Source organism: Mustela putorius, unplaced genomic scaffold (genome assembly GCF_011764305.1).
Source record: "Mustela putorius furo isolate JIRA1106 unplaced genomic scaffold, ASM1176430v1.1 tig00000095_pilon_pilon_pilon, whole genome shotgun sequence".
Lineage (NCBI taxonomy): Eukaryota > Metazoa > Chordata > Mammalia > Carnivora > Mustelidae > Mustela > Mustela putorius.
In genome coordinates, this window is record NW_025421280.1 from 20,850,643 (window position 1) to 20,876,907 (window position 26,265).

The 26,265-nt window shown below is 37.3% G+C and overlaps 1 protein-coding gene across 7 annotated transcripts in view; it reads right to left on the reverse strand.

Moving 5' to 3' along the window:
- DOCK3 (dedicator of cytokinesis 3) overlaps positions 1-26,265 on the reverse strand; it is a 561,701-nt gene that overhangs the window by 144,281 nt on the left and 391,155 nt on the right. For all 7 annotated transcript variants that reach the window (XM_045079409.1, XM_045079404.1, XM_045079422.1 and 4 more), the window contains exons 8-9: positions 19,433-19,474; positions 18,634-18,788 (exon numbers count right to left, since the gene is read on the reverse strand). In XM_045079409.1, the coding sequence (XP_044935344.1) occupies positions 18,634-18,788; positions 19,433-19,474 (197 nt within the window). The remainder of the gene's footprint in view (positions 1-18,633; positions 18,789-19,432; positions 19,475-26,265) is intronic.

Below are 26,265 nucleotides of genomic sequence, written 5' to 3' on the forward strand. Positions count from 1 at the left end.
AGACAATGATGTGTCATTTATCCTGTTTGGTGTTTGATAGGCTTCTTAAATCTGTAAATTTATGTCTTTCACAAAATTTGGTGAAATTATTTGCCATTATTTCTTCAAATGTTTTTTCTGACCCATTTATTTTTTCTCTTCTCTTTCTGAAATTCCAGTGTGAGCCTTTTGAAATGATCAACTTAAGGTTTTGTTGTTTATTTTGTTTTGTGTCAATATTTTTCTTTCTTCTTTATACTGGACAATTCATATTGGTATTTAATTCACTGATTCTCTCTGCTATGATCTCTTTCCAATTAACCTCATCCAGAGATATTTTTATTACAGATATTCTTTTTTTTTTTAAGATTTTATTTATTTATTTGACAGAGAGAGATCACAAGTAGGCAGAGAGGCAGGCAGAGAGAGAGAGGAGGAAGCAGGCTCCCTGCTGAGCAGAGAGCCCGATGCGGGACTCGATCCCAGGACCCTGAGATCATGACCTGAGCCGAAAGCAGCGGCTTAACCCACTGAGCCACCCAGGCACCCCTATTACAGATATTCTTAATATAGATATTGTATTTTTCAGTTCTAAAATTTCCATTTGGTTATTTAAAAAGAATTTTGTATTTTTCTGTTGAGATATTTACTATTTATTCACTCATTGTACATGTTATAACAGCTATTTTAAAAGGCCTGTCTGATAATTACATCTGAGTTATCTGAGGATTGGCTTCTGTTGATTGCCTTTTCGCCCGAGCATGGGTTACACCTTCTTGATTCTTTGTATGTCCCAAAATTTTGGACTGTATCCTGGACATTACAATTGTTATGCTATAGATGCTTAATTCTTTAATAGCCTTCTTTAGAGGGTTAGTTAGTATTTTTCTTTTTAATAGAAATTAATCGATTAGACTTAATCTGTAATATTTCTCCTGTGATTTATGGAGGTCAAATCTCAGTTTCTTTTAGCCTTAAATTGCAAGCTACCATGAGTTTGCCTTGCCTATTTGTAATTCAGGGATCATCTGCTGACATGGGCAGAGTTCATATATCGAATTTGGGATTGTCCATCTCCTATTCTCTCCTCTCCAAGACTCCTTGCAGTGGTCATGCTTGCCCCAGGCTCCATCTCTTGTTTCCTCAGGCTAAAAACACAACTCTGTTAGAGTTTTAGCTACCCCATGATTGTTTTTTTTTTTTTAAGATTTTATTATTTATTTATTTGACAGACAGAGATCATAAGTAGTCAGAGAGGCAGGCAGACAGAGAGAGAGGAGGAAGCAGGCTCCCTGGGGAGCAAAGAGCCCGATGTGGGGCTCATCCCAGGACCCTGGGATCATGACCTGAACCCAAGGCAGAGGCTTTAACCCACTGAGCTACCCAGGTGCCCCTACCCCATGATGTTCTAAGACTATACTCAGACCAATACCATAAAAGTAGGAAATTCACCATGTGTTGGTGAGAAAAAGTTTTTACTCCCCTCCAATATCTTCCTGCTTTTGTTCATTCTGCGGAATGTTAAGGTGATTGTTTTTTGGTTCTTAGCCAGTGTTAACAGGAGATTGTGGGAGGGCTAGTCAGTTAGGAGCTCACTCCATCATTCCAGAAATGAAACCAGCACAGTTCTACCTTTAAAAGACAACAACCCAAATCCAACCCACCCTCATTTCTTATCTATCTATCGAGTTTACTTATTTATCCTTAAATGACCAAGGGTGAGGAAGCTAGTTACTATTTCATCCCTTGGCTCCACCTTATTAATCTGGAAGTCTTTTTTTTTTTTTTTAAATAAGAAAATTTTTTTCCTTAAAGGTTTTATTTATTTATTTATTTGTTTGTTTGAAAGAGAGAGAGAGAGACAACATGAGTGGGGAGGGAGGGGGAGACAGAGGGAGAGGGAGAAACAGACTCCCTGCTGAGTAGGGAGCCTGATGTAGGGCTCAATCCTAGAACCCTGAGTTTATGACTTATGCTGAAGGCAGACACTCAACCTACTGAGCCACCAGGTGCCCCTGGATGTCATTTTGAGATTCACTGATGTGAGGATGGTAGACAAGGGGTCTTTCTCCTGGAAGATAGCCCCATGGTATATTTACCTTCTCAGTAAGTCCTATGCTGACTACTTTATTCAAGATAGCAAATTCTCTCTTATAGTTACTTTTTATATTTGATAACATTTATCCCTCCAAATATACTATGCAATCACACACATACACACACACACACACACTCACTCTCACCACCAGAATGTAAGCTTCATGAGAGCAGGAATTTTTGTGTGTTCTATTTGCTGCCATATCTCTAGAGACTATAACAATGAGAGTACATAGTCAGTGCAAAATAGATGTCTGATTCATAAATAAATGATTATACCAATCTACTATAACTTCTACCTCTGATACCCCTTAATTCTCCACAAGCAGAGGATTTTTTGTGAACTTAGGTCAGAAAAATTAGTCATTCTTTTCTACATTGCACTGTTCACTATGGTCTAGACAGAGCAGAAGGCAAATTTCTTCTAAATAAAGACCTTCTTAAAGAAATTGACTATTTCTTTTACTGTTTTCACCTAAACTCTATAGGACCCTGGACTAAAAATTTTCTTTAGCCTGATATCTAGACTCAGAGCATAATAACCTTTGGTAACTTCTGATCTTATTCTCAGATGAAAAGAGATATAGATTATAGACCAAAGTATGTACCTAAAGTGAAAGTTTCACTTTGCCTAGCCCTTAGCAGATTTTCACTTTAATGTTTCTGAACAGGACCCGATGCCTTGGGCATATATTTGAAAGCATGTTGGGTGGTTTGGCCACTGGAATGGAATATTTTTGGTTTAAACCATATTTGCATTCATTCTGTATTTTCAGCTTTGTGTTATATAAGAAAATATATTAATGAAAAAACTTACAAGATAATTGAATTATATGTAAATTCACTTAAATATTTGTGTGTAAGTTTCTCCATCCATAGGACACAGATTCCTGGCTTTCTTTGTATGATAGAGAGTGAGCTAATTTTTAATTTCCATAAATCTCTGTGATTTCCAAGGAAGATATGCGTATTGACAATGACAGACTAGTCTACGGCCATACCACCCTGAACGCGCCCAATCTCGTCTGACAATGACAGACAAGAGAGCAGAGTAGGAAAGGAAAGTGATGTTGTCAGTCACCTGAGCCAGGGGACTAGCTTCTCTTATACCTGCTGGGACACACGGAAAATCTTTGGAGGGAATGTTGCATAGTGAGCTGGAGGCTATGTCCCAGACCAAGTTAAGACAGACTAGACTATACCATGGGGCCCTAAGTGACAGGACTAAGACTGAACTGCATGTCTCTCACTGGCTGCCTGAGCTCTTGCCAGTAAGATCCAGTTGCATTGTAAAGACAGGACTTTTTTCGCAGAGAGAAGCAAAACTGTTTGATTTAATAAACAAAATTCTCACACATCATTTTAAAAGAAAATTCATCTCCAGAGCATCTGAGATTTTCACAGAGGCAAATTATCTCATTTGGGTAGAATGCTGGACTCTCAAGGAGAGTTCTGTACTTCAACTACAGAAGCAGCTGATTTTCAAGAAAAAGTTAATTCTATGCAAGGGTATTTTGAATGCTGAATAAACTCCACGAGAATAAGAAATGAAGCATTTTAGCTTGCTGTGCACAGCAGCCATGAGAGGATAGCTAACATAAGTGTTTTCATGTGATAATCAAGAAAGATTAAGTTTTTGAGGGCAAGTTTGTGCTCCCAAGGCCTAGCAGAAAGACCTGGCATAAAGAGGACTCTTTAGGGAAAGCCAGTTGAGTGATAAAATCAATCATTGGTACCCTGAGACTTCAGAGCACTTCGCTAAATTGGTAAAGGGCCCGCAAGAGAACCAGGCATATTAACAGGCACAGCAGAGGTACACAGAAAATAAGTTAGTTACACAATAATAACTCCTTGTGTGAAAAAGGAAATTCATATAATAGAATAAGTGAATCCATACAGAACCAAATACAAACGATAACACAAATTTTATTCTAAAAGAAAATTATTTGTAATTTTTTAAAGGAGGTAATTATGTGGTAATTATTAAATAGATTAAGATAATGGTTAACGATCTTAATAGATGTGTATACAGAAAAAAAATGTAACTACAGCAACACATTCCTTTTATAGGGGAATCCATGATATTAGGGAAAAAAGACAAAGGACATTTTAAATTCTGGCCTCTTAAGGCTTTGTTCTTCTATTACCTCATTATCACTCAACAGCAAAGCAGATGTTTGACACTGAAATCTGAAGCTGGCCATTTGAAGAAGGGGAGAAGCATAAATGAAACATTGTGGTCTATTTATCTACTCATATAGCAAAGTCAGTATTTGTTATAACTTGCTACAATTATCTTTCTCTTTTTAAAAGATTTTATTTATTTATTTGACAGAGAAATCACAAGTAGGCAGAGAGGCAGGCAGAGAGAGGGGGGAAGCAGGCTCCCTGCTGAGCAGGATGCGGGGCTCAATCCCAGGACCCTGAGATCATGACCTGAGCCAAAGGCAGAGGCTTAACCCACTGAGCCACCCAGGTGCCCCTGTAATTGTCTCTCTTAAGTTGCCAGCCAGTTTAAGAAAGTGTCACTACCAAAACTTTAAATGTCTGTCTGCTCAATAATTCTTTTTAGAAATTTTAGTCTTTTAACAAATTACTGCCGATTATAATATACACTCTATGTATACAGACATACATAGTTTATCTCCACAAATGTCATACTAAACACATACTAAATAACTGTAAACTCGCTGTTTTCACTGAACAATATTTATTTAATTTTTATAATATATAGAATATGCTTATGTAGACATAATCCCTGCTATAGGCAGATTCTAATATGATCCCCCACATTTCCTCACCAATCCTGGGGTTTCATAATTCCTGTAACTGTAAATATGGTAGCATTTACTCCCATGATTAGGTTATATGCCACAATTGAACATAAGATAGGGAGAGTGTCTGGGTGAGTATGACCCAGTGCCATGAACATTTTATAACTGCAGAATTTTCTGCTAGTTACAGAAAACAAAGTCAGAGGTTCAAAGAGTGGAAAGGATTCACTACAATGCTGATAACCTAAAGATGAAGGGGTCTACATAGTAAGGAAAGCAGTGATCTTTAGCTGCTGAGAGCAGCTCCCAGCTGAAAGCCAGCAAGGAAATGGGAACTTCAATCCTATAACGGTAAGAAACTGAATCCTGCCAACCACATCCAAAGAGCTTGGAAGCATATTCCCCCTAGAGCTTTCAGACTAGAACGCAGCACAGTTGACACTTTGACTTCAGCTTTGTGGTAACATGAGCGGAGAGCCTAGTCATGTCTTGGCAGACTTCTAACTTACATAACTGTGAACTAAAAAATGGTATATTTTTAATCCATAGAATTTGCTGCAATATGTTGTGCAACAATTGAAAACCAATTCAGGGGGCGCCTGGGTGGCTCAGTGGGTTAAGCCGCTGCCTTCAGCTCAGGTCATGATCAGGGTCCTGGGATCGAGCCCCACATCGGGCTCCTTGCTCAGCGGGGAGCCTGCTTCTCTCTCTGCCTCTGCCTGCCTCTCTGCCTGCTTGTGATCTCTGTCTCTCTCTCTCTGTCAAATAAAATAAAAAAAAAAAAAAAGAAAACCAATTCAGTTCCTCTCTCACTTCTTTTTACCTCTATCTTTTCAAAGTTTATACTATTATTTATTTAGTTATCTCTCTACTTTGGATATTTAGACTACTTTAAGATATCTGCTATTACAAAAATTATACTTATATATATGAACACAAGCTTATTGGTATCAAGTTCATAGTATATGTATACAATTTTTAAAATGTATTCTATGACTCCCAAGGCATAAGCAACATGAGAAAAAAATAGATAAAGTGGACTTCATCAAAACTAAAAACTGTTGTGCATCAAAGGATGTTATCAAGAAAGTGCAGACAATCTACAGAATGGGAGAACATATTTGCAAATCATACATCTGATAAATGTCTAGTATCCAGGAAATCTAAAGAACTCTTACAACTCAACAAAAAGACAAACAGCAATCTCGAAAAAGAAACACAAAATTAGAGACATCACAATTTCAGATGTTAAATTATATTACAAAGCTGTAGTGATCAAGACAATATGGTACTGGCACAAAAACAGACACACAGGTCAATGGAACAGAATAGAAAATCCACGAATAAACCCAAAATTATATGGTCAATTAATCTTCAACAAAGAAGGCAAGAATATGCAATGGGGAAAAGACAGTCTCTTTAAACAAACGGTGTCGGGAAAATTAGACAGTTACATGCAAAAGAATCAAACCGGACCATTTTCTTACATCATACACAAAAATAAACTCTAAATGAATTAAGGACTTAATCCACTTAAGGACTTTAAGGACTTAAATGTGATGATACCTGAAACCATAAAAATCCTACAAGAGAGCCAAGGCAGTGACTTCTCTGACATCAGCCATAACATCTTTCTAGATATGTCTCTTAAGGTAAGGGAACAAAAGCAGAAATAACTATTGGGACTTTATCAAAATAAAAAGCTTCTGCACTGCAAAATAAATGAACAACAAAACTAAAAGACAACCTATGGAATGGGAGAAGGTATTTGCAAATGACATATCTGATAAAGGATTAGTATTCAAGTTATATAAAGAACTTATACAATTCAACACCCCCAAACCAAATAATCCAATTAAACAATGGGCAGAAGACATGAACAGACATTTCTCCAAAGAAGACATATAGATGTCCAACAGGCATATGAAAAGATGTTCAACATCACTCATCATCAGGGATATGCAAATCAAAATGACAATGAGCTATCTCCTCATATCTTTTATAGTGGCTAAAATAAAAAACTCAAGAAATGAGAAGTGCTGGTGAGAATGTGGAGAAAAAGGAACCCCTGTACACTGTTGGTGGGAATGTAAACTGGTGCAGCCACTTGTGGAAGACAATATGGAGGTTCCTCAAAAAGTTAAAACTAGAATTATCCCATGATCCAGTAATTACACTACTGGGTATTTACTCTAAGAATAAGAAAACACTATAAGCTCCCTATGTTTATTGCAGCATTACTTACCAAAGCAAATTATGGAAGTAACCCTGTGTCCATCAATAGGTGAATGGATAAAGAAGATGTGGTACATATACATATAATAAAATATTATTCAGGCATAAAAAAGAATGAAATCTTGCCACTTGCATCAACATAGAGCTAGAGAGTATAATGCTGAGTGAAATAAGTTAGAGAAAGACAAATGTCATGATTCCACTCATATGTGGAATATAAGAAACCAAACAGATGAGCAAAGGGAAAAGAGAGAGGCAAACCAAGAAACACACTCTTAACTATAGAGGTGGGTGGGATAGGTGAAACAGGTGATGGGATTAAAGAGTGCACGTGTCACGATGAGCATATGGAATTGCTGAGTCACTATACTGTACACCTGAAACTAATATAACTCTGTATGCTAACTACACTGGAAAGAAAAATAAAAAAAAATTCAGTTGTTCATAGTGGCATTATCAACAATAGTCAAATTGCAGAAAGAGCCCAAATATCCATCAATTGATAAATGGATAAAGAAGTGGAAAAAAAAAAGTTGTGATAGAGCTATACAATAGAATATTACTCAGCCATCAAAAAGAATGGGATCTTGCCATCTGCAATTACCTAGAAAGAACTAGAGTGTATTATTCTAAGTGAGTAAGTCAGAGAAAGGTAAATATATGATTTCATTCATATGTGGAATTTAAGAAACAAAACAAATGAACATGGGGCGGAGAAAGAGAGGCAAAACATAAAACAGACTCTTTATCATAGAGAACAAACTGAGGGTTGCTGGAGGGGAGGTAGGTGGGGGATGAGGTAAATGGGTGATGGGCATTAAGGAGGGCACTGTTGTATAGAGGGCAGGTATGGCATGGAGCACTGGGTGTAGTGCATAAACAATGAATTCTGTTATGCTGAAAAGAAATTAAAAAAAAAAAAGGAGGGCACTATTGTGATGAGCACTGGGTAGTGTATTTAAGTGACGAATCACTAGGGCGCCTGGGTGGCTCAGTGGGTTAAGCCACTGCCTTCGGCTCAGGTCATGATCTCAGGGTCCTGGGATCGAGTCCCGCATCGGGCTCTCTGCTCAGTGGGGAGCCTGCTTCCTCCTCTCTCTCTCTGCCTGCCTCTCTGCCTACTTGTGATCTCTCTCAGTCTGTCAAATAAATAAATAAAAATCTTAAAAAAAAAAAGTGACGAATCACTAAATTCTACTCCTCAACTATTATTATACTATGTGTTAACTAACCGGAATTTAAACACTGGAAACAAAACAAAACAACATTTTCAGTTAATGTATGTATTTTTTAAATTTCTAAAAAAGGGACAAATAATCTAACTAAAAATAGGCAAAGGACTTGAATATACATTTCTCCAAAGAAGATATACAAATGGTGAATAAACACATGAAAAGATGCTCACATCATGAGTTACCATTAAAATGCAATCAAACCACAATGAGGTACTAATTCATATTCACACTCTGTAGGATAGCTAGAATTTTTTTAAAAAGGAAAATAACAAGTATTGATGTGGATGTGGAGAAATTGGAGCCCTCACACATCGCTGTTGGGAATGTAAAATTGTTAGGTCTCTGTGAGAAACAGTTTGGCAGTTATTCAAAAGCTAAACATAGAAATACTCTCTGACCCAGCAGTTCCACTTCTAGATACATACCTAAAAGAATAGAAGGCAGGCAATCAAACAAATACATATGTACATGGGCTTGCAGTAGTACTATTCACTATAGCCAAAAGCTAGAAACAATGCAACTATCCAACAATGAATGAACAAATAAAAAAAAAAAATCTGTGGCATATCCATACAATGGAATATTAATTAACCATATAAAGAAATGAAGTACTGATGATATATGCTACGAAATGAATGAACTTTAAAGACATTATTAAGTGAAGTAAATCAGGTGCAAAAGGTCGCATAGTATATATATGATTCTATTTATGTGAAATATCTAGAATATATAAATCTATAAAGATAGAATGCAGATTGGTGGCTGCCAGAGGCTATTAGCAGGAGTAGGCTGGGGAGGGAAATGAAGAACAACTGCTTATTAGATCCAGGGCTTCCTTTTGGGGTATGAAAATGTTTGGAACTAGACAGAGGTGATGGTTGTACAATATTGTGAATGTAGTAAATGCCACATAACTGTTCATTTTAAAGTGGTTAATTGTATGCTTTGTCAACCTTACCTAAATTTAAATAAACGAGTTCCATAAAATTTTTAGTATGCATACCTTATCTGTGTCTTTCTCTTAATTACTCTTGGTATTGGTATATCTAGTAAAATTTGTTTTAATGAAGATAATTAACATAGTGTTATATTAGTTCCAGTATACCACTGGATGATTCAGTATACCATTGAGTGATTGAACAATTCAGTGCTCATCAAGATGAAGTATACTTTTCACCCCTTTATCTCTTTATCTATTTTACCCCTCCCCCTACCCACTTCCCTTCTGGCAACCACTAGTCTGTTCTCTGCATTTAGGAGTCTAGTTTTTTTTTTTTCTGTCTCTTTGTTTTGTTTCTTAAATTCCACATATGAGCAAAATTATGTGTTATCTGTCTTTCTCTGTCTGACTTATTTCACTTAGCACTATATCCTTTAGGTCTATTTGTGTTTTTGCAAGGGACAAGATCTCATTCTTTTTAATGTCTGAGTAATATTCCATTGAATATACCACATCTTCTTCATCCATTCATCTACTGATGAATGCCTGGGTTGTTTCCATATCTAGACTATGCAAATAATTCTACAATAAACATGAGGATGCATATATCTTTTCAAATTAGTGTTTTCATTTTCTTTGGGCAAATATCCAGTAGTGGAATTACTGGGTTATATGGTAATTGTATTTTTAGTTTTTTGAGGAACCTCCATACTGTTTTCCACAGTGGCTATACCAACCTGCATTCTCATCAACAGCAACATACCAACAAACCATAAAACTCTTAGAAGAAAACATACAGTACTTTCTTTGACATCAGCCACAGAAACATTTTTCTAGATATGTCTCCTCAGGCAAGAGAAACCAAACCAAATTAAGCTGCTAGGACTACAGAAAAACAAAAAAACATTTGTACAGCAAAGGAAACCATCAACAAAACAAAAAGACAACCTACAGAAGGGGAGAAGATATTTGCAAGTGACATATCTGACAAGGGATTAGTATCCAAAATATATAAAGAACTAACAGGACTCAACACCACAAAAGGTAATTCAGTTTAAAAATGGGCAGAGGACCTGAAGATGCATTTTTTCAAAGAAGGTATGTCTATTTTTTTAAAAGTTTCTTTTTTCAGATAATCGGTTTTTATTTTATTGACACTTTAAGTTTTATTTTATTATTCTCTTCCTTCTGTTTTCTTTAGGCTTACTTTTTTTTTCTTCTTCTAGCACCTCAAACTGAAAATGTAAATAATTTATTTTTCATTATTTGGGGTTTAAGGGTTACTTGCCAATGACCTGGTTTGTTAACAGTTGGTATGTGAACATGCAGGAGGTACTCAGAAAAACTGAAGGGCATAGGAAGGCAGCCTTATGCTGACAAACGTTTATGCAGTGTTTGGGCAGCTGCCCACAAAGGCCCCACATCAGGCTCTCTGCTCAGCGGGAAGCCTGCTTCCCCCCTCTCTCTCTGCCTGCCTCTCTGCCTACTTGTGATCTCTGTCTGTCAAATAAATAAATAAAATATTAAAAAAATACAACTATCATATGATCTCCCTGATATGAGGAAGTGGTGGTGCAACATGGGGGCTTAAGTGGGTAGGAGAAGAATAAATGAAACAAGATGGGATTGGGAGGGAGACAAACCATAAGTGACTCTTAATCTCACAAAACAAACTGAGGGTTGCTGGGGGGAGGGGGTTGGGAGAAGGGGGGTGGGGTTATGGACATTGGGGAGGGTATGTGCTTTGGTGAGTGCTGTGAAGTGTGTAAACCTGGCGATTCACAGACCTGTACCCCTGGGGATAAAAATATATTATATGTTTATAATAAATACAAAAATTAAAAATTAAAAAAATACTTTATCAGATATATGGTTGAAAATACTTTTTCCAATATCATAGGCTGCCTTTTCATTTTGTTGCCTATTTCCTTTGCTGTGCAGAATGAAATTTTCAGTCTGACATAATCTCACTTGTCTATTTTTTGCAACAAAGCTTGTGTTTTTGGTGTCATATCCAAAATATCATTGTCAAGGTCAATGTCAATAAGCTGTTGCTCTGTGTTTTCTTATAGAAGTTAAAGATTTAATGTCTCACATATTAAGTCTTTAATCCATTTTGAGTTAATTTTTGTGAATTGTGTGAAAAATTTCATTCTTTTGCATGTGGATATCCAGTTTTCCCAACACCATTTATTGAAAAGATTATCCTTTCCCTATCACGCATCTTGGTAGATAGATCAGTGGACTATATATGGGTAAGCTTATTTCTGGGCTCTCTGTTCTGTTCCATTGGTCATTATGTCTGTTTTTATGCCAGTACCATACTGTTTTGATTACTATGGCTTTGTAATATATTTTTGAATTCAAGTACTATGATGCTACTGGCTGTGTTCAGTTATTTCTTCTGTTTTACTGGCATTTACTTTCCCAGTCTTAAATGAATTCCTAAATTACTTGGCAGTAGTACATTGTGCATGTTACATATACATAAATTGTTTTCTAATGATTGAAACAGTTCCTGTCTTTTGCCCTTTGCTCTTCTCATATGTTCTCACTTTTTCAGATAGCTTTGTTTCTGCATGCAGAAACTATTCCCAGTAAAATTCTCATCTCCATCTGTGACATCTCACCTGCATCCCAGATGCTCCTATCACATGGCCCATCGATTGTTTGGCTATCACTTCAAACTCAACATAGCCCAAACCAAACTCATTATTTTCTTCACTCAGCTAGCTTCAATAATTATAGCACCATTTTTCCTTGTCACCAAGGTAAAAAATAAAAACAAACACAAAAATAAAACAAAAAAAAAACCACTGAGTTATAGGTTTTAGAAATAGAAAGAGAAAGTGATAAGAGAAATAAGTAAGTTTATTGTTACATTTAGTAGACTACTCATCCTTTCAGCAAACAATTATTGAGTACCTTCCATATGCCAGTACTCTATTAGGTTCAGGGGATTTGCTGGTGAATAAGATTAAAAAACTCTATTCTCATAGTGCTTACAGCCCAGTGATGGAACACAGACAAAAAGGTAAATATGTAAACTATTTAGTATGCTAGATGGTGCTAAGTGCTAAGGAAAAATATAAAGCAAGGAAGAGACACTGAGAATATGGATGTGTATGTGGAAGATGGTAGTAATGATGATTTCAATTCTAAAAATTTTATTTATTTATTTTGAGAGAGAGAGAGAGTGAGAGAGCAAACATGAATGGGTGAGGGGAGGGAGAGGGAGAAATAGACTCTCCACTGGGCAGGGAGCCCAGTGTGGGAGCCCTATTCCAGGACCTTGAGATCATGACCTGAGCTGAAGGTAGACTCTTGATGGGTTGGGCCACTGAGGCACCCCTAGTGGTTTCAATTCTAGATAAGGTGGCTAGGAAAAGCCCGAAAGTGTGATATTTGAGTAAAAACCCAAGGAAGGTGAGGCTGCAAGCACCATGAGAATATTCAGGAAACAGTAGATGTGAAGAAAAGCCTAAAGTAAAAACATGTTATATTTTCAGGGAATAGCAAGGAGGCCATTGTGAACTAGATTGATCAATGGGGGAAGGATAGGAAATTAGGTTATAAAGGCAATGAAGATGGGTCCAAATCTTATAGGACACGATGTCCTATCTTCTCTAATCTTACTACTAGCGTCCTTATCCTAGGGCTTTACCGCTTCATGTCTGCAACAGCTTCTAACTTCTCTATTTTCTAGTTTAACCTCTATAATACCACTGTGATAATCTCAAATAATCACCTTCAACATGTCATTCACATCATCCCCCTGCTCAAGGATTCATAAGGGTTATCTAATGCATCAAATCTAAATCAGTGTACAGGGTTTTCTGAGCTACCCTAGACCTACTGAATCTTGTCTTTAATACATTTTCTGATTGGACATTTACTGAGTTCTTTCTTTGTTCAAGGGGTTGTGAGCAAACATGCATAAGAAACAGGTTCAAGACCTGGAGTTTACTGCCAGTACAAACCTCTTCCCAGTTCTAATAACCTCATAATTTCCTGCATACATACATTGATATCTTTGTTGTGTCTGACTCATGCTTTTGCCTTTGCTACTTTTTGTGCTTGAGTATCTTCTTGAACTTCCAATAAAATCCAAAATCCTTTCATGGCTACAAGGCCCTGTAGAATCTGGTCCCTGCCTATCTCTTCAATCTCCTCTTGAGATTTCCTTTCCTTCTCTTGCAACATTCCAGCTACACTGACTGCCATTCAGTTTTCTGAATATACCAAGTTTTTCCCTGCATCTAGGCCTTCTTCTGCCTACATCACATTATCCACTCTTTCTGTTTGCTCATACTTTAAGCCTCAACATGGATGCCCTAAGAGCCTCCCCTCATTCCAATCTACATGAGCTTTCAGAGCACTCTGCATGATGTCCCTTTACAGCACTTATCAGGCTTTTTAAACTACATACTTATTCATGCAATCACATGTTTGGTGATTTCTCTAGTAGAAAAGAGATGGTCTCTTTTCTAGATCATAAGCTCCAAGAAGACAAGCAGATATTTCTTTTGCTCACCTCAGTATCCCTAGGTTCTATCCCAATAGCTAGTAGATGCTTAATAAATATCTGTTGAACAAATGAATTAGTACCTTATCTAAATCCTGGACACTCTTGAATTCAATTACTTTCATTTTCTCCTACAGTCCTTTTTCCAAGAGCCTGGCTCCTCAGTCTTTCAAAGATCCTCTTCTTCTCTGACTTCTTTTTTCTTTTTCTTTTTTTATTTTTTTGAAAGTCAAAGATCACAAGTAGGCAGAGAGGCAGGCAGAGAGAGAGGAGGAAGCAGACTCCCTGCTGAGCAGAGAACCCAATGTGGAGCTCGATCCCAGGACCCTGGGATCATGACCTGAGCCAAAGGCAGAGGCTTTAACCCGCTGAGCCACCTAGGTGCCCCTCTTTTTTCTTTTTAAAAAATAGTTCTTTGAGTATTAAATTCACAACCTTGGTGACAACTGATCTAGCTCACCATAACAGGAAAAGTAATCTCTCTCAGTTTATTACATGGTAAAGCTGACTATATTTCTTTCCTGAACTATATAGTTTAATCCTAAATATAAAGCAAGATCTAAAATGTAATTGATTAGGAAAAAATATAAAACAACCAATGATGTAGACAAGACTGCTCATTTTTTTAAGCTTAAAAAAAAACTCCATAAAAGTTTCTGTCTAACCACAATAGCCAAACTATGGAAAGAACCTAGATGTCCATCAACAGATGAATGGATAAAGAAGATCTGGTATATATACCACATCTTCTTTACACACACACACACACACACACACACACACACACACACACACACTGGAATACTATGCAGCCATCAAAACCCCAAAATCTTGCCGTTTGCTATGACGTGGATGGAACTAGAGGGTATTAGGCTAAGCAAAATAAGTCAATCAGAGAAAGACAATTATACGATCTCTCTAATATGAGGAATTTGAGAGGTAGGGCAGGGGTTCATTGGGGGTAGGGAGGGAAAAAGTGAGACCAGAAGTGACAGGGAGGGAGACAAACCATAAGAGACTCTTAATCTCAGGAAACAAACTGAGGGTCAGTGGGGTGTGGGGCAGAGAGGGAGAGGGTGGCTGGGTGATGGACACTGGGGAGGGTATGTGCTATAATGAGTACTGCAAAATGTGTAAGACTGATGATTCACAGACCTGTACCCCTAAAGCAAATAATACATTACATGTTAATAAAAAGTTTCTGTCTAAAGGGTTGTATTTTTTGTTTGTTTTTTCCTGACTGCTTATTGTGCTTAAAGTGTTGCTGCATGTCGGTAAGACATATACCCTAATCTAATTTTTCCATTTAACTGGGGTTCTTAAAATCAGGAAAACATGTTTCACACCTTCTAGAAATCCTGTAATGCCTGTTCAGACTTCCTCAAGGTGAGGGACAGTCCTTTTTAACTTCTAAATCCCAAGCAGTTATTACAGGGGCCCACAAACTAGAAATTCTTAGTAAATACTTGCTAACGTGCTCAGTTAAATAAAATTTTCTTGATCACACAGGACTGGTTATTTGACCACTTCTTCATTCATTCACTCAATAAATATTTATTTAATGCTCCAATATCCAAAGTTCTGTGCTTAGCACTGGCGGTGGGAGGTGGGGAGGGATGGTACAAAGACACACAAGAAAGCTCCAATTCCAGTGGGGGAAATCTACATGCATGTGTATGATTACAATTTAATATCTAGTAATTGACTAAAGCTAGGTGCAGGGTGTTATCATGGGCACAATGAAGTCTCAGGGCCTGATTATACTCATAAATACTAAGGAAGGTTTCATACAGTTGAGTTTCAATGGACAGGAGTTTACCAAGCCAGCAAGGGTAATGGGGCATGAAAGAGCAAGGCATGTTTAGGGAAAGACAACGGCCTCATCAAGATGCAGGAAATAAGGTTCGAGAAAGAGAATTGTATCATCCTGGGCCTTTTATGTCACACTGAGTTACAAGGGCTTTAGGTTAAGTGGGAGCTGATGTGAAGAGTTTGCATTTTTAAAAGGTAAGTATGGTGGTGCTGTGGAGAGTAACTCAGGGTAGGAAGGTAGTAGATTCAGGGAGTCTGTATTTGGGGAGAAATGTGAAGGATCTGGGGTGATGACAGGAGTGGTGCAGGGAGAGTGAACTGACTGATATTTGGGAGACAGAAGTTAGTAAGATAGAGTGATTAATTGAGAAGGGAAGGAGATAGAGAGAGGAGGCTAAGAGGACATTGAAATCTATGACATGCATCTCTGGGCAAATGATAATGCCTTTCACTTGATTTAAGGAGCATAGAAGGAAGTATATTTGTGAGAAAAAAAATGAAATGAGTTTAGATATGCTGAGATAGAAACGTCTGAGGGACATCCAAGGGCACATGTCTGGTAGGAAAAAGGAAATAAGACTCTGAAACTCAGGGGAGAGGTCTTAATCAGAGATTTAGATTTCAAGCCTAAATATTTATGACTCTGTACAGAATGATAAAATGTCACAGAAAGTTACAGCTACCAAGGCCCTCTCAGCTGCCGCTTCTTCCTTCATGCAAATTGTTTAATACTTACTCATCAGTCAACATCTATCAGGTTGTGCTATGTGGGTTTGCAGGCTGTCATTCACTGGAGCCTCTCTAGGTTTGCCTGTGGGATCAGCAATGAGACTCAGAGTGCGGGAACATCTGGTCCTCTCTTTAGCCTGCTCCCTCTGCGCACGCATGTTCTCCGGCATAGAGGTGAGAGCGTCCTGGCAATACTGAACACCAGACTAGCACTGTTTGGTTTGATACAGTGATTGCTCTGTGTCAACAGTCTCTGTATCAACAGTCGGTTAGGGATGTAATACATCCCTAGCCTTTCATGATTTCTGGTAACTACTTCAAGGCAGTAATATATCACCAGTTTAATACCTAATCATTAGGAAAACATAGTTGGTATCATCAGTTCAATGAACTAAAATTTGGCGGGGGGCTTATAAAACTACACAAATGCTAATGGAAAGAAGGAGGAACACTTATCAATTAAGCCTAGATCTAAAATTCTGTGTATTAGTCCACTCTTAAAACTAAAGAAAGAAATGGTATTTTCAATTAAGGACCCTACAAGTTTATTATATGAATGGGAAGCTGGTATAGTTCTCTAATATCTAGGGATTTTTAAATGACCAAAACATTTCCAGCAACTCTAAGAAAAAAAATGTTTTTTATGTTTCTTCTTTTAAAAATGTTTTATTGTTTCTTGAGGCTCAATTATACACAAGAAGCCCAAGTGAAAAAACAACTGATGCACTGATGATCCTGCATGGATTACAAACCAAAGCAGGGGTGTTTCTGCTGGGCGTGGATCTTCTCTGTACAGTAAGCCTAACAAAGCATGTACTGGGCACAGGTACTGTGGGAGGTGCTGGGATCATGGAAAGAGAAGACACAGTCACTAGCACTCAAAGATGAGAAAGAAGGGTGCTCTGGTTTTCATATCACAACCCAGGGACTTTCAGTGGTTACACCCAGTACTGGGTGGGGGAAGGCGCATAGTGAGATTCCTATTATTTCCCTTTTCTCTCCAACAGTATAGTACTTCTATTTTATCTGTTTCACTTACTGAACTGTCTCAAAAAATTCAGCCTTCAGAAAGGATTATTCCACATACAAAGGTAAGTAATAAAGTTTATGAACCTCAGGCCTAGTGGAAAAATAGCAGCCAGAATCTGCATCCGCACAGCCCAGCACCTGTAGCTAGCATCCCTGCCACAGCTGTCTTTTCCCACAGTCTTTCTAGACCCACATATTGGGAGATGGCAGTGACAAGGAAAACCCACATGACCCCAACAGTGAGGGTATCATTTTAGCTCTACACCAAAGTGAAGCAAGTTGCTTTAATTTTCAGGGCTATGTGGTCAAGATTAGAGGTACCGTGGAGCATGCAAATTAACTCCTTTTCTTTTGCACTGTTATAACTTCCATTTTTAATTTTCCTATGTATACCATGCAACTGGAAAAATGGAACAGCTGTTTTCAAATTTTAAGTAAAAATAAATAAGTAAATAAAAGACCTGTAAAGCACTCTGAATAAAGGAAGCTTCTAGGCAATATAAAAGTATCTCCAAATTTATTTTCTCTCTGCCCCAAGTAGAAGAGAATCAGAGAACTCTCTGGACTCCCTAAAATTGGCTATACTGTCATCTCACCCCATCAAAGCTCTGCTGGCTTGTAGAGAAAGTGAAGCCCAGAGTGTCTCCTTGACTGCTCCCCACCCCGCAGTTGTTCATGTTTAAAGGCCTCATTGCTCTGCCAAGATACATGGTCTACTACCTCTGAGCCCCATTCTGTGGCCTCTCTTCCAACCCAGGACAAACAGGAATGAAGGCGTCAGACCGACCTTCCTTTCTGTCCAGAAGAAGCTCTCCCCTTTGTAGGGCTGGAAAGGCACTGAGGGCTGAGACTGCTCTCAGACAGGCGGACATCATTAGCCTATTTCCCTGTGAACCCTCTCCTTCACATACAACAAGGCAGGGCCCAGGTCGTCCTGCATTATAGAGCGGGGCCTCTCTGTTGAATTTGCTTTGTTCTGTGTTTCTCCTATGCATTTTCTCTGGCACTGAAAAGATGCATCCTTTTCTTTCCCTGAGGTGGTGACAGCCAAGACTGGAATTTGAACTTCCATGTGGAAATAGGCATAAAAAAGAGGCCACATGTGACTTTAAGGTACACTGGGATTTGAGGCAAAACTCCCAGCTAGGTAAGAAGTTACTTTATCTTGTTTTTCCTTCTCTGTGCATCTATCTTCCCTGAAGGCCAGAGACGCTTAGGACCCAGGTAATATCATCCTTCCATAATCTCCACCTCACCACAATTTCTAGTAACTTTTACCTGATCTGCTTGCCTTCTCTCATATCATATAAGGAAAAGAAGACATCAGTGTCTTCCCCAATAGTATTGTAGGTGAAACTCTTCAGGCTGAGGAAGAAGTGGTGTGGCACTGGCATCCGACAGGTTTCCCCATGACGTGGGCGCATTGTATCTACCTAAAGAGAAAGGTGAAAAAAAAAACCCAGTAAATATTTTAGTTACTTACTATACTGACCAGAAATAAAATGAAAACTAAATGACTAACTCTCCTTCTACTATCAAAGGGGATCATGTAAGAGAGACAGAAGGTGTCTTCTCTGCTAGTAGGGGAGTGCTGTGTCCATATGTTTGGTTTGAGACAGGCAAATATGTAGCTGGGAGAAGTAAACTGAGTGAAGGAGCTATGGGAACGGTAATTCCAACTTAGGAGTGAACTTAATATCTTCACCAGGTCACAAACTTCTAAATTCTCCATGAACTTTTAAATTCAAAGTTATTACTTGGAGATGTCACCCTGATGCACTTGATTTACAGTGTTAGATGGTAACAGACACCATTCTAAATGACACTTTTACTTTCTCCCAGACGGATTCATTTCAGTCTCCTAGTCTATGTTATTTCAATTGTGCTTATGTAAATTTGCACAGAGGAATGAGGGAAGACTGGCCAAATCTGCTTGGAGGTCAGGGTTATTTAGATGAAAGGCATCACACAATCAAGATGTCCGTGGTGATCATCACTGCCTGTTGGCATCCCCATGCTGTGACCACCCCATGCTGTGCCGAGGGAAAAGACTTGGAGGCCTAGTTAGGTTGCTTACCTGGGATGTGCTTTGCTGGACACTCTGCCGGCTAGATAAGTGCTGTGGAAAGAAAGAAAGAAAAATTCACTCACCTGGGAAGGAAACTAACTTTTATGAAGCACCCTCTATATGCGAGGCATTCTGCAGTCTTTTATATATATGTTCTCACTTAAGTCTGATAACATTTTTAGAACAATGCTATTTGTATTTAATGGAAGCAACTAAAGTGGGGTATAAGGAAGTGATGTGCTGAAGCTCATACAGCAAGAAGGTGGCCAAGCCTAGATTGTAACTCAAGCCTCACCAGCTCAAAGCCCCAGCTAAGTCACAGGTGCTCCCTCTGGATCTGTGCTTTGTCACTGTCCTCTCCACACCCTCTACCACATCCCAAGCCTTGAGATCCAGCTTCTTTAGGCTCTCTACACTGGAGGATGTATAGTCTTTAAACCCAAACATGCTGTTCCTTTGCTGCTGGCTGATGTTAGAAGAAGCAGATTCCAATCCTAGCAACATACAAATGAGTCGTGAAATCAGATAAACTGCTTAGTCTCTGCAAAAGACAGTTTCCTCAGCTATAAAACTCGACATAAAGCTTTTATTGTCTTCCTCACAGAGTTATTGTGAGGCTTAAATTACTTAATGGAAAGCAGCATGATACATTAGTTTGGGACCTAAGTGCAGAAGTCAGGACACTTGGTTTTAAATCTTGACTCACCTTTGTGTTTGCTCATCTATAAAGTAAGGATAACGTTTTGTACTGAATTTAACCTCACAGGCTTTTGTGCAGATTAACCTGCCACGGAACCTATCATATTTTAAGTGGCTGATCATTCTTATTTTATTGTTATTGATATTCTTCTTTAGAAGTAGTTATTATAGAAAAGTCAGTCATATTTAGAAGAAAACCCTGGCCAAGAAGAATTGTGGGTTCACAACAGTGCAGTCCCTAGTCTTGGTAAACTCAACAATGAGAGTTTCTATCTGCTCCCTTTGGGCTTCAGAAGTGTGAAATAGCACTCATTTGGTGAGCTGGTCTATATCACATGGGTAGGAAGGATGGCTGCTGAGTAGAATGGTTTCATTTCTTTTTTTTCTTGTACCCAATTTTCATAACAGTTTTATTCGTAAAAGCCCCAAAGTAAAAATAACGTAAATGTCCATCAGTAGAAAAATAGGTAAATTTTTTTTAATTTAAATTCAATTAGCCAACACATAGTACATCATTAGTTTTCATGATAGGGTTTAATGATTACTAGTTGCATATAACACACAGTGCTCATCACATCACATTCCCTCCTTAATTTTATTTAGGGTTAAATGTGTGTATTTGGAAAACTGAATACAATTAAATATTAATTTAAATGCATCTTACTAGTTGTATTTGCTAATTATTAAATATTCATGTGTATTTTTAGCTATATTAGTTAATTATTATTGACTGTTAATGTTCATTCATAGGACTATTTGTTCCCATGATATATATTAAATATAATAAAATAGGCCTCCACCAGCTCAGGAAATCATCACACAGAATGTATACATACAAAAAAGCTTTTAAAAAATCAAGCTTTCAAAAAAAAAAATCAAGTTTTCTACAGTTTACCGACCCATATCCTACTGGCCTAAAATGCTTTCCATTGTTTTATTTTACTTTTAGGGGTTGCATTAAGTCATTCTTCTCAAGCAGATTTGCTGATTAACTCTTAAAAATGAACTACCAATCTTAAACATAAATGTTCAATTATAACTATATATAGGAGTTTACAGCTAATTTCATTATAAAACATCCCTTTTGACAATAACAAATGTCATTCTAGATTTCAGAAGCATCAAATTTGAGGAGAACTTTCAAGCCAGTTTAAAAGTGCACCGCATGGGTGGCCAAAGAAAGGCACCAAAACTGGTATTCTGGAACGTCTCTTATGGCACTATAAGGAGAAACCACTTCCTTGTTACCAGGCAGCATCAGCTGGCTAGCTGATACGTTCCTCTGTATTATCTCCATGTTTGCTACCCAACTCGAGACTGCCCTCCCAGGGAGCAAAAAACCCTATCTTAATCATCTTTATATCCTAAGTACATCAGGCAATTTACAATGTACATCAAATATAAATTAGTTAAAAATTGCATGGACATTGCTAGTGTGAGTATATATAATCGTTGTGGAAAAAAATATGGCCAAATGTATTAGAGCTAAAGATGTGATTACCTAATCATTCAGTAATTTGTCTCCTGGTTATAAACTTCATAGTATTCAAAGACCTTTGTGAGTATATATAAAATATTTGACAGGCCAGATTTCTGTCTGTCTATCTGTCTGGCCAACCAAATACTAATACTTCTTTTTTTTTTTTTAAAGATTCTTTTTATTTGACAGAGAGAGAGCACAGCAGGCAGAGTAGTAGGCAGAGGGAGAGGGAGAAGGAGGCTCCCTGCTAAGCAGGGAGCCCGATGTGGGACCTGATCCCAGGACCCTTGGATCATGATCTGGGCAAAAGGCAGATGCCCAACTGACTGAGCCACTCAGGTGCCCCAATATTAACACTTCTTTCTTTTAAATCTGTATTTCTGTTAATACTGGTAACTTATCTTTTTATCCAAGTTTATTTTATCCAAGTTTTCTCATTTATTACCAGATAATTAAACAAAATATTCTGTTACAACTGCTTTTGTGTCCTTTATGTTTGGAATAAATTTGGAATAAATTTTCCTTTCTCATTAAAAAAATTTTAAAAATGTATACACTGCTTTACTGTAGTAATGCCAAATTTCCCCTACACAAAAAGCATTTTCATCCCTTTTAAGTCTCTGGTTCATTCAATCTACATAAGTCTAACAATATGGAAAAAAGAAACCCTACAACTTTAGATATTCTATTCACCTGAATAACACATTTAATTGCCTGCTATGTATGTTTAGAATTGCATTAAGTGTTGTGGGTCTTACAAGGGAATATAAGATATATCAAGCCAGGATCACTAATAAAATGATACTTCATTGTTAGTAAATAATCCAATCAATTGATTTAAGTCCAGAAATGGAAGTACAAACATTGATCTAATAAAAATATTAATCAGCACTAGAAGATAACAGACTAACATTATTCCCAACACATGCTCATGTATAAAAATAATAGCATAACAGGAGGTTATAATGTGAGTGCTCTGTTAGATCTTTCCATAAATTAGAAGCTTTTATATAATCTTCAAGTTGTCTATATTCTCCAAAGAGGCATAGCTAATTACAATTAACATAAATGCTTTGTTGTTGCCATTCAAAATGCTTTCTAGTTTGGGTAGCACTAATTCTCTGTTGCTGAAAGTGGATTTGGACATGTTATTAAGCAGAAGCAAGAGTTGAGGAGCAGGTGAACCAGGTGGTGGGTATTAGAGAGGGCACGGATTGCATAGAGCACTGGGTATGGTGCAAAAATAATGAATACTGTTATGCTGAAAATAAATAAAAAATAAAGAGTTGAGGAGCGTTACAGGCTTCCTCTGATTCTTGTCATATAGAAGAGGAAATCCATTTGTGCATTTAAAGAGTTTTTTTTTTTAATCAATTATTACCACTCAGTACTTGCACAGGGGATTGGTTGGTGGTTTTTTGTTTGTTTTTTTGTTTTGTTTTGTTTTTTAGGAAAAACAACATGCTCTAAATGTAAGCTTGAGGTATAATTCTATTCATTAAGTTTTCATGTAAAATGAGTGACAAAGAGTATTAAAATCATAAAGTTTCACATGGAGTCTTTGTAATCTCCAGTAATAGACTTAAGTGTTAATACAAAAAGGCTCCAAAAGGTTATTCCTCTGAAACTTGTTGATAACTTTAAGAATTAACTCAGACACTTACTGTGCATTTATCATATGCAAATTAACATAAAAATAAGTGGTTTTCAATAAATTTGTGGACTTTCAAAAGGTTGGTTTCAAATTGTTTTTTCTTCACCTTATTCAGTTCTTTCTATCTAAAAACAAATATATATAGGATAAAAGACAGAAAAATCAGCATGAAATGAAAAAAATAAAAAGGGGCTTGAAACTTTATTTGGCCTTTTGGATAAGTCAACTTTTTAAAATTAACATTTAGGGGCGCCTGGGTGGCTCAGTGGGTTAAAGCCTCTGCCTTCGGCTCAGGTCATGATCCCAGGGTCCTGGGATCGAGCCCCACATCGGGCTCTCTGCTGAGCAGAGAGCCTGCTTCCTCCTCTCTCTCTCTCTCTGCCTGCCTCTCTGCCTACTTGTGATCTCTGTCTGTCAAATAAATAAATAAAATCTTTAAAAAAAAAAAAAAAAAAAAAATAAAATTAACATTTAAATGTATTAAAAGTAATATAAGCACATAGTATTAAAAGTTAAATAACGCTAAAAGTCTTGCAATAAAATTACTGGTCCTATATTTAACCTGTACTATTTCCTAGAGATAAGTACTTTCAACTCTTTATAATTTTTTCCTAAAATTTATCAAGTATTTCTAAATGTCACATTTATATTGCTTTCTTCTTATGCAGTTTTAGATTTATCTATTTGCTTTTTATAATGGCAGCTGAGGATCTTAACATCTGTTTATATCCATTTCCCTTTCCTAATACCTTCTACTTTCCTAATACCTCACAAGTTTTGGTTAAAACTTATGGAGATGGGTTAACATGGAGGCCATGGGGACATGGAGAGGAGAATTGAGTTGGGGGAAATCGGAGGGGGAGACGAACCATGAGAGACTGTAGAAACAAACTGAGGATTTTGGAAGGGAGAGGGGTGGTAGGTTGGGGGAGCCAGGTGGTGGATATTATGGAGGGCACATATTGCATGGAGAACTGGGTGTGGTGCATAAACAATGAATTCTGAACACTGGAAAGAGATAAAAAGAAAAAAAAAAAAAAAGAACAGACCAAAAAAGAAAAAGTTGTGTTTGAATGCAAACAACAACAACAACAACAACACCTTATTTATAAGATTGTAACTTTTAAATATTGTTTATTGAGGGAGAGCTGGCTGGTTCCATCTGTTGACCATCTGCCTTCAGCTCAGGTCATGATCTCAGGGTCCTGGGATCGAGCCCCACATCAGGCTCTCTGCTCAACTGGGAGCCTGCTTTTCCCTCTTCTCCCAACATGTGCTCTCTATTGTTATCTCTGTCTTTCTCTCTCAAATAAATAAAATATTTAAAAATAAATATTGTTTACTGATGGACCAAATAGTGTACTTCAATTATATTTCCTTTCTTCTACTACCTTCTGCTTTTGTTTTAGGAATCTTAATTTTATTTAAATTATACTCCTCTTATGTCTTCCAAAGCTCTATAAAATACCTTTAAAAAAAAAAAAAACCTTTCAAAAACATTCTCCATATGGTAAAACTACCACATATTCTCTGAAGTCTTTTTTCTCCTGGAGAGGCTTCCTGGCTGCCCTTGTGCTCTCATCAGAACAACTTACTCTCTAGGCCTATTACCCTCCAACGGAATCCTAATTCTTTGTGCCTCTCCTTGAGTCACAGTGCCTTTCCTGGATGGCACATATAGCCTCTTTTGGTTTACTCCCTCATTTTAAACAAATTTATCCTTCAGTAGTTTCCTGAAAAAAGGTTTAAAGAGGCTTTTTGTTTTGATAATTGGAATGACCAGAATTTTCTTTAGGCTACTATCCCATTTGATTGAGAATGTGGTTGAATAAAAATAGAATTCTAGGTCAAATTTTATTTTCCCTCAGAATTTTAAAGGCAATATTTCATTATTTTTTAGTTTTCAATGTTGCTATTAAGAAGACAGATGCTATTCTTATGACAAATCCTTAGTAGGTGACCTATTTCTCTTGCTGGAAACATTCAGCTTTAGTGAGCTGAAGTTTCATAATTAAGTGCTAAATACTTATTGGGCCCTTTCACTCTGGACACTCATATCTATGTTCTGGGAAAGGTTTTTTCCCCCCAGCTTCACTGAGATATAATTGACATATAATATTATATAAGTGTAAGGTGCACAACATGATGATTTTTTACACTTAAAATGTTGCAAAATGAGTACCACAATAAGGTTAGTTAATACATCTTTTGTCTGACATAATTACCTTTCTGTTATTGGCATGGTGAGAATGTTCAAGATCTCCTTTTTTTTTTTTTTTAACAACTTTCAAGTACAAAATACACTACTGTTAACTATAGTCACCATGCTTCACATTAGATCCCAGAACGTAAATCCTCTTACAACTAGTATCTCCTCACTCCCCCTACTCCCCTGCCCCTGGCAACTCCCAACTTACTCTTTGTTTTTAATGAGTTCAGCTTTTTTAGATTTCACATATAAGTGAGATCATAAGTATATGCCATTCTCTGACTTATTTCACTTAGTATAATGCTCTCAAGTTTTATCCATGTTGTCACAAATGGCAGTATTTCTGTCTTTACTATGGATGATTAATATTCCATTGTATATAATCATATTTTATTTATCCATTCATTCATCAATGGACACTTTGGTTGTTTCTATGTCTTGGCTATTATGAATAATACTGCAATGCACAAGGAAGTATAGCTATCTCTTTGAGATCCTGATTTCAATTCCTTTGATATATACCCAGAAGTAGAATTGCTGGATCATATGGTAGTTCTATTTTCTATTCTTTTTTTTTTTTTGAGGAATCTCCATTCTGCTTTTTATAGTGACCGTACAAATTTGTATTTCCAACAATAGTGCACAAGAGTTCTCTCTTTTTTTTTTTTAAAGATAAATTTATTTTAGAGAGAGAGTGAGTGAGTTCAAGTTGGGGGAGAGGCAGAGGGGGAGAATCTTAAACAGACTCCTCATTGAGTATGGAGCCTGATGATCTGGGGCTCAACCTCAAGACCCTGAGA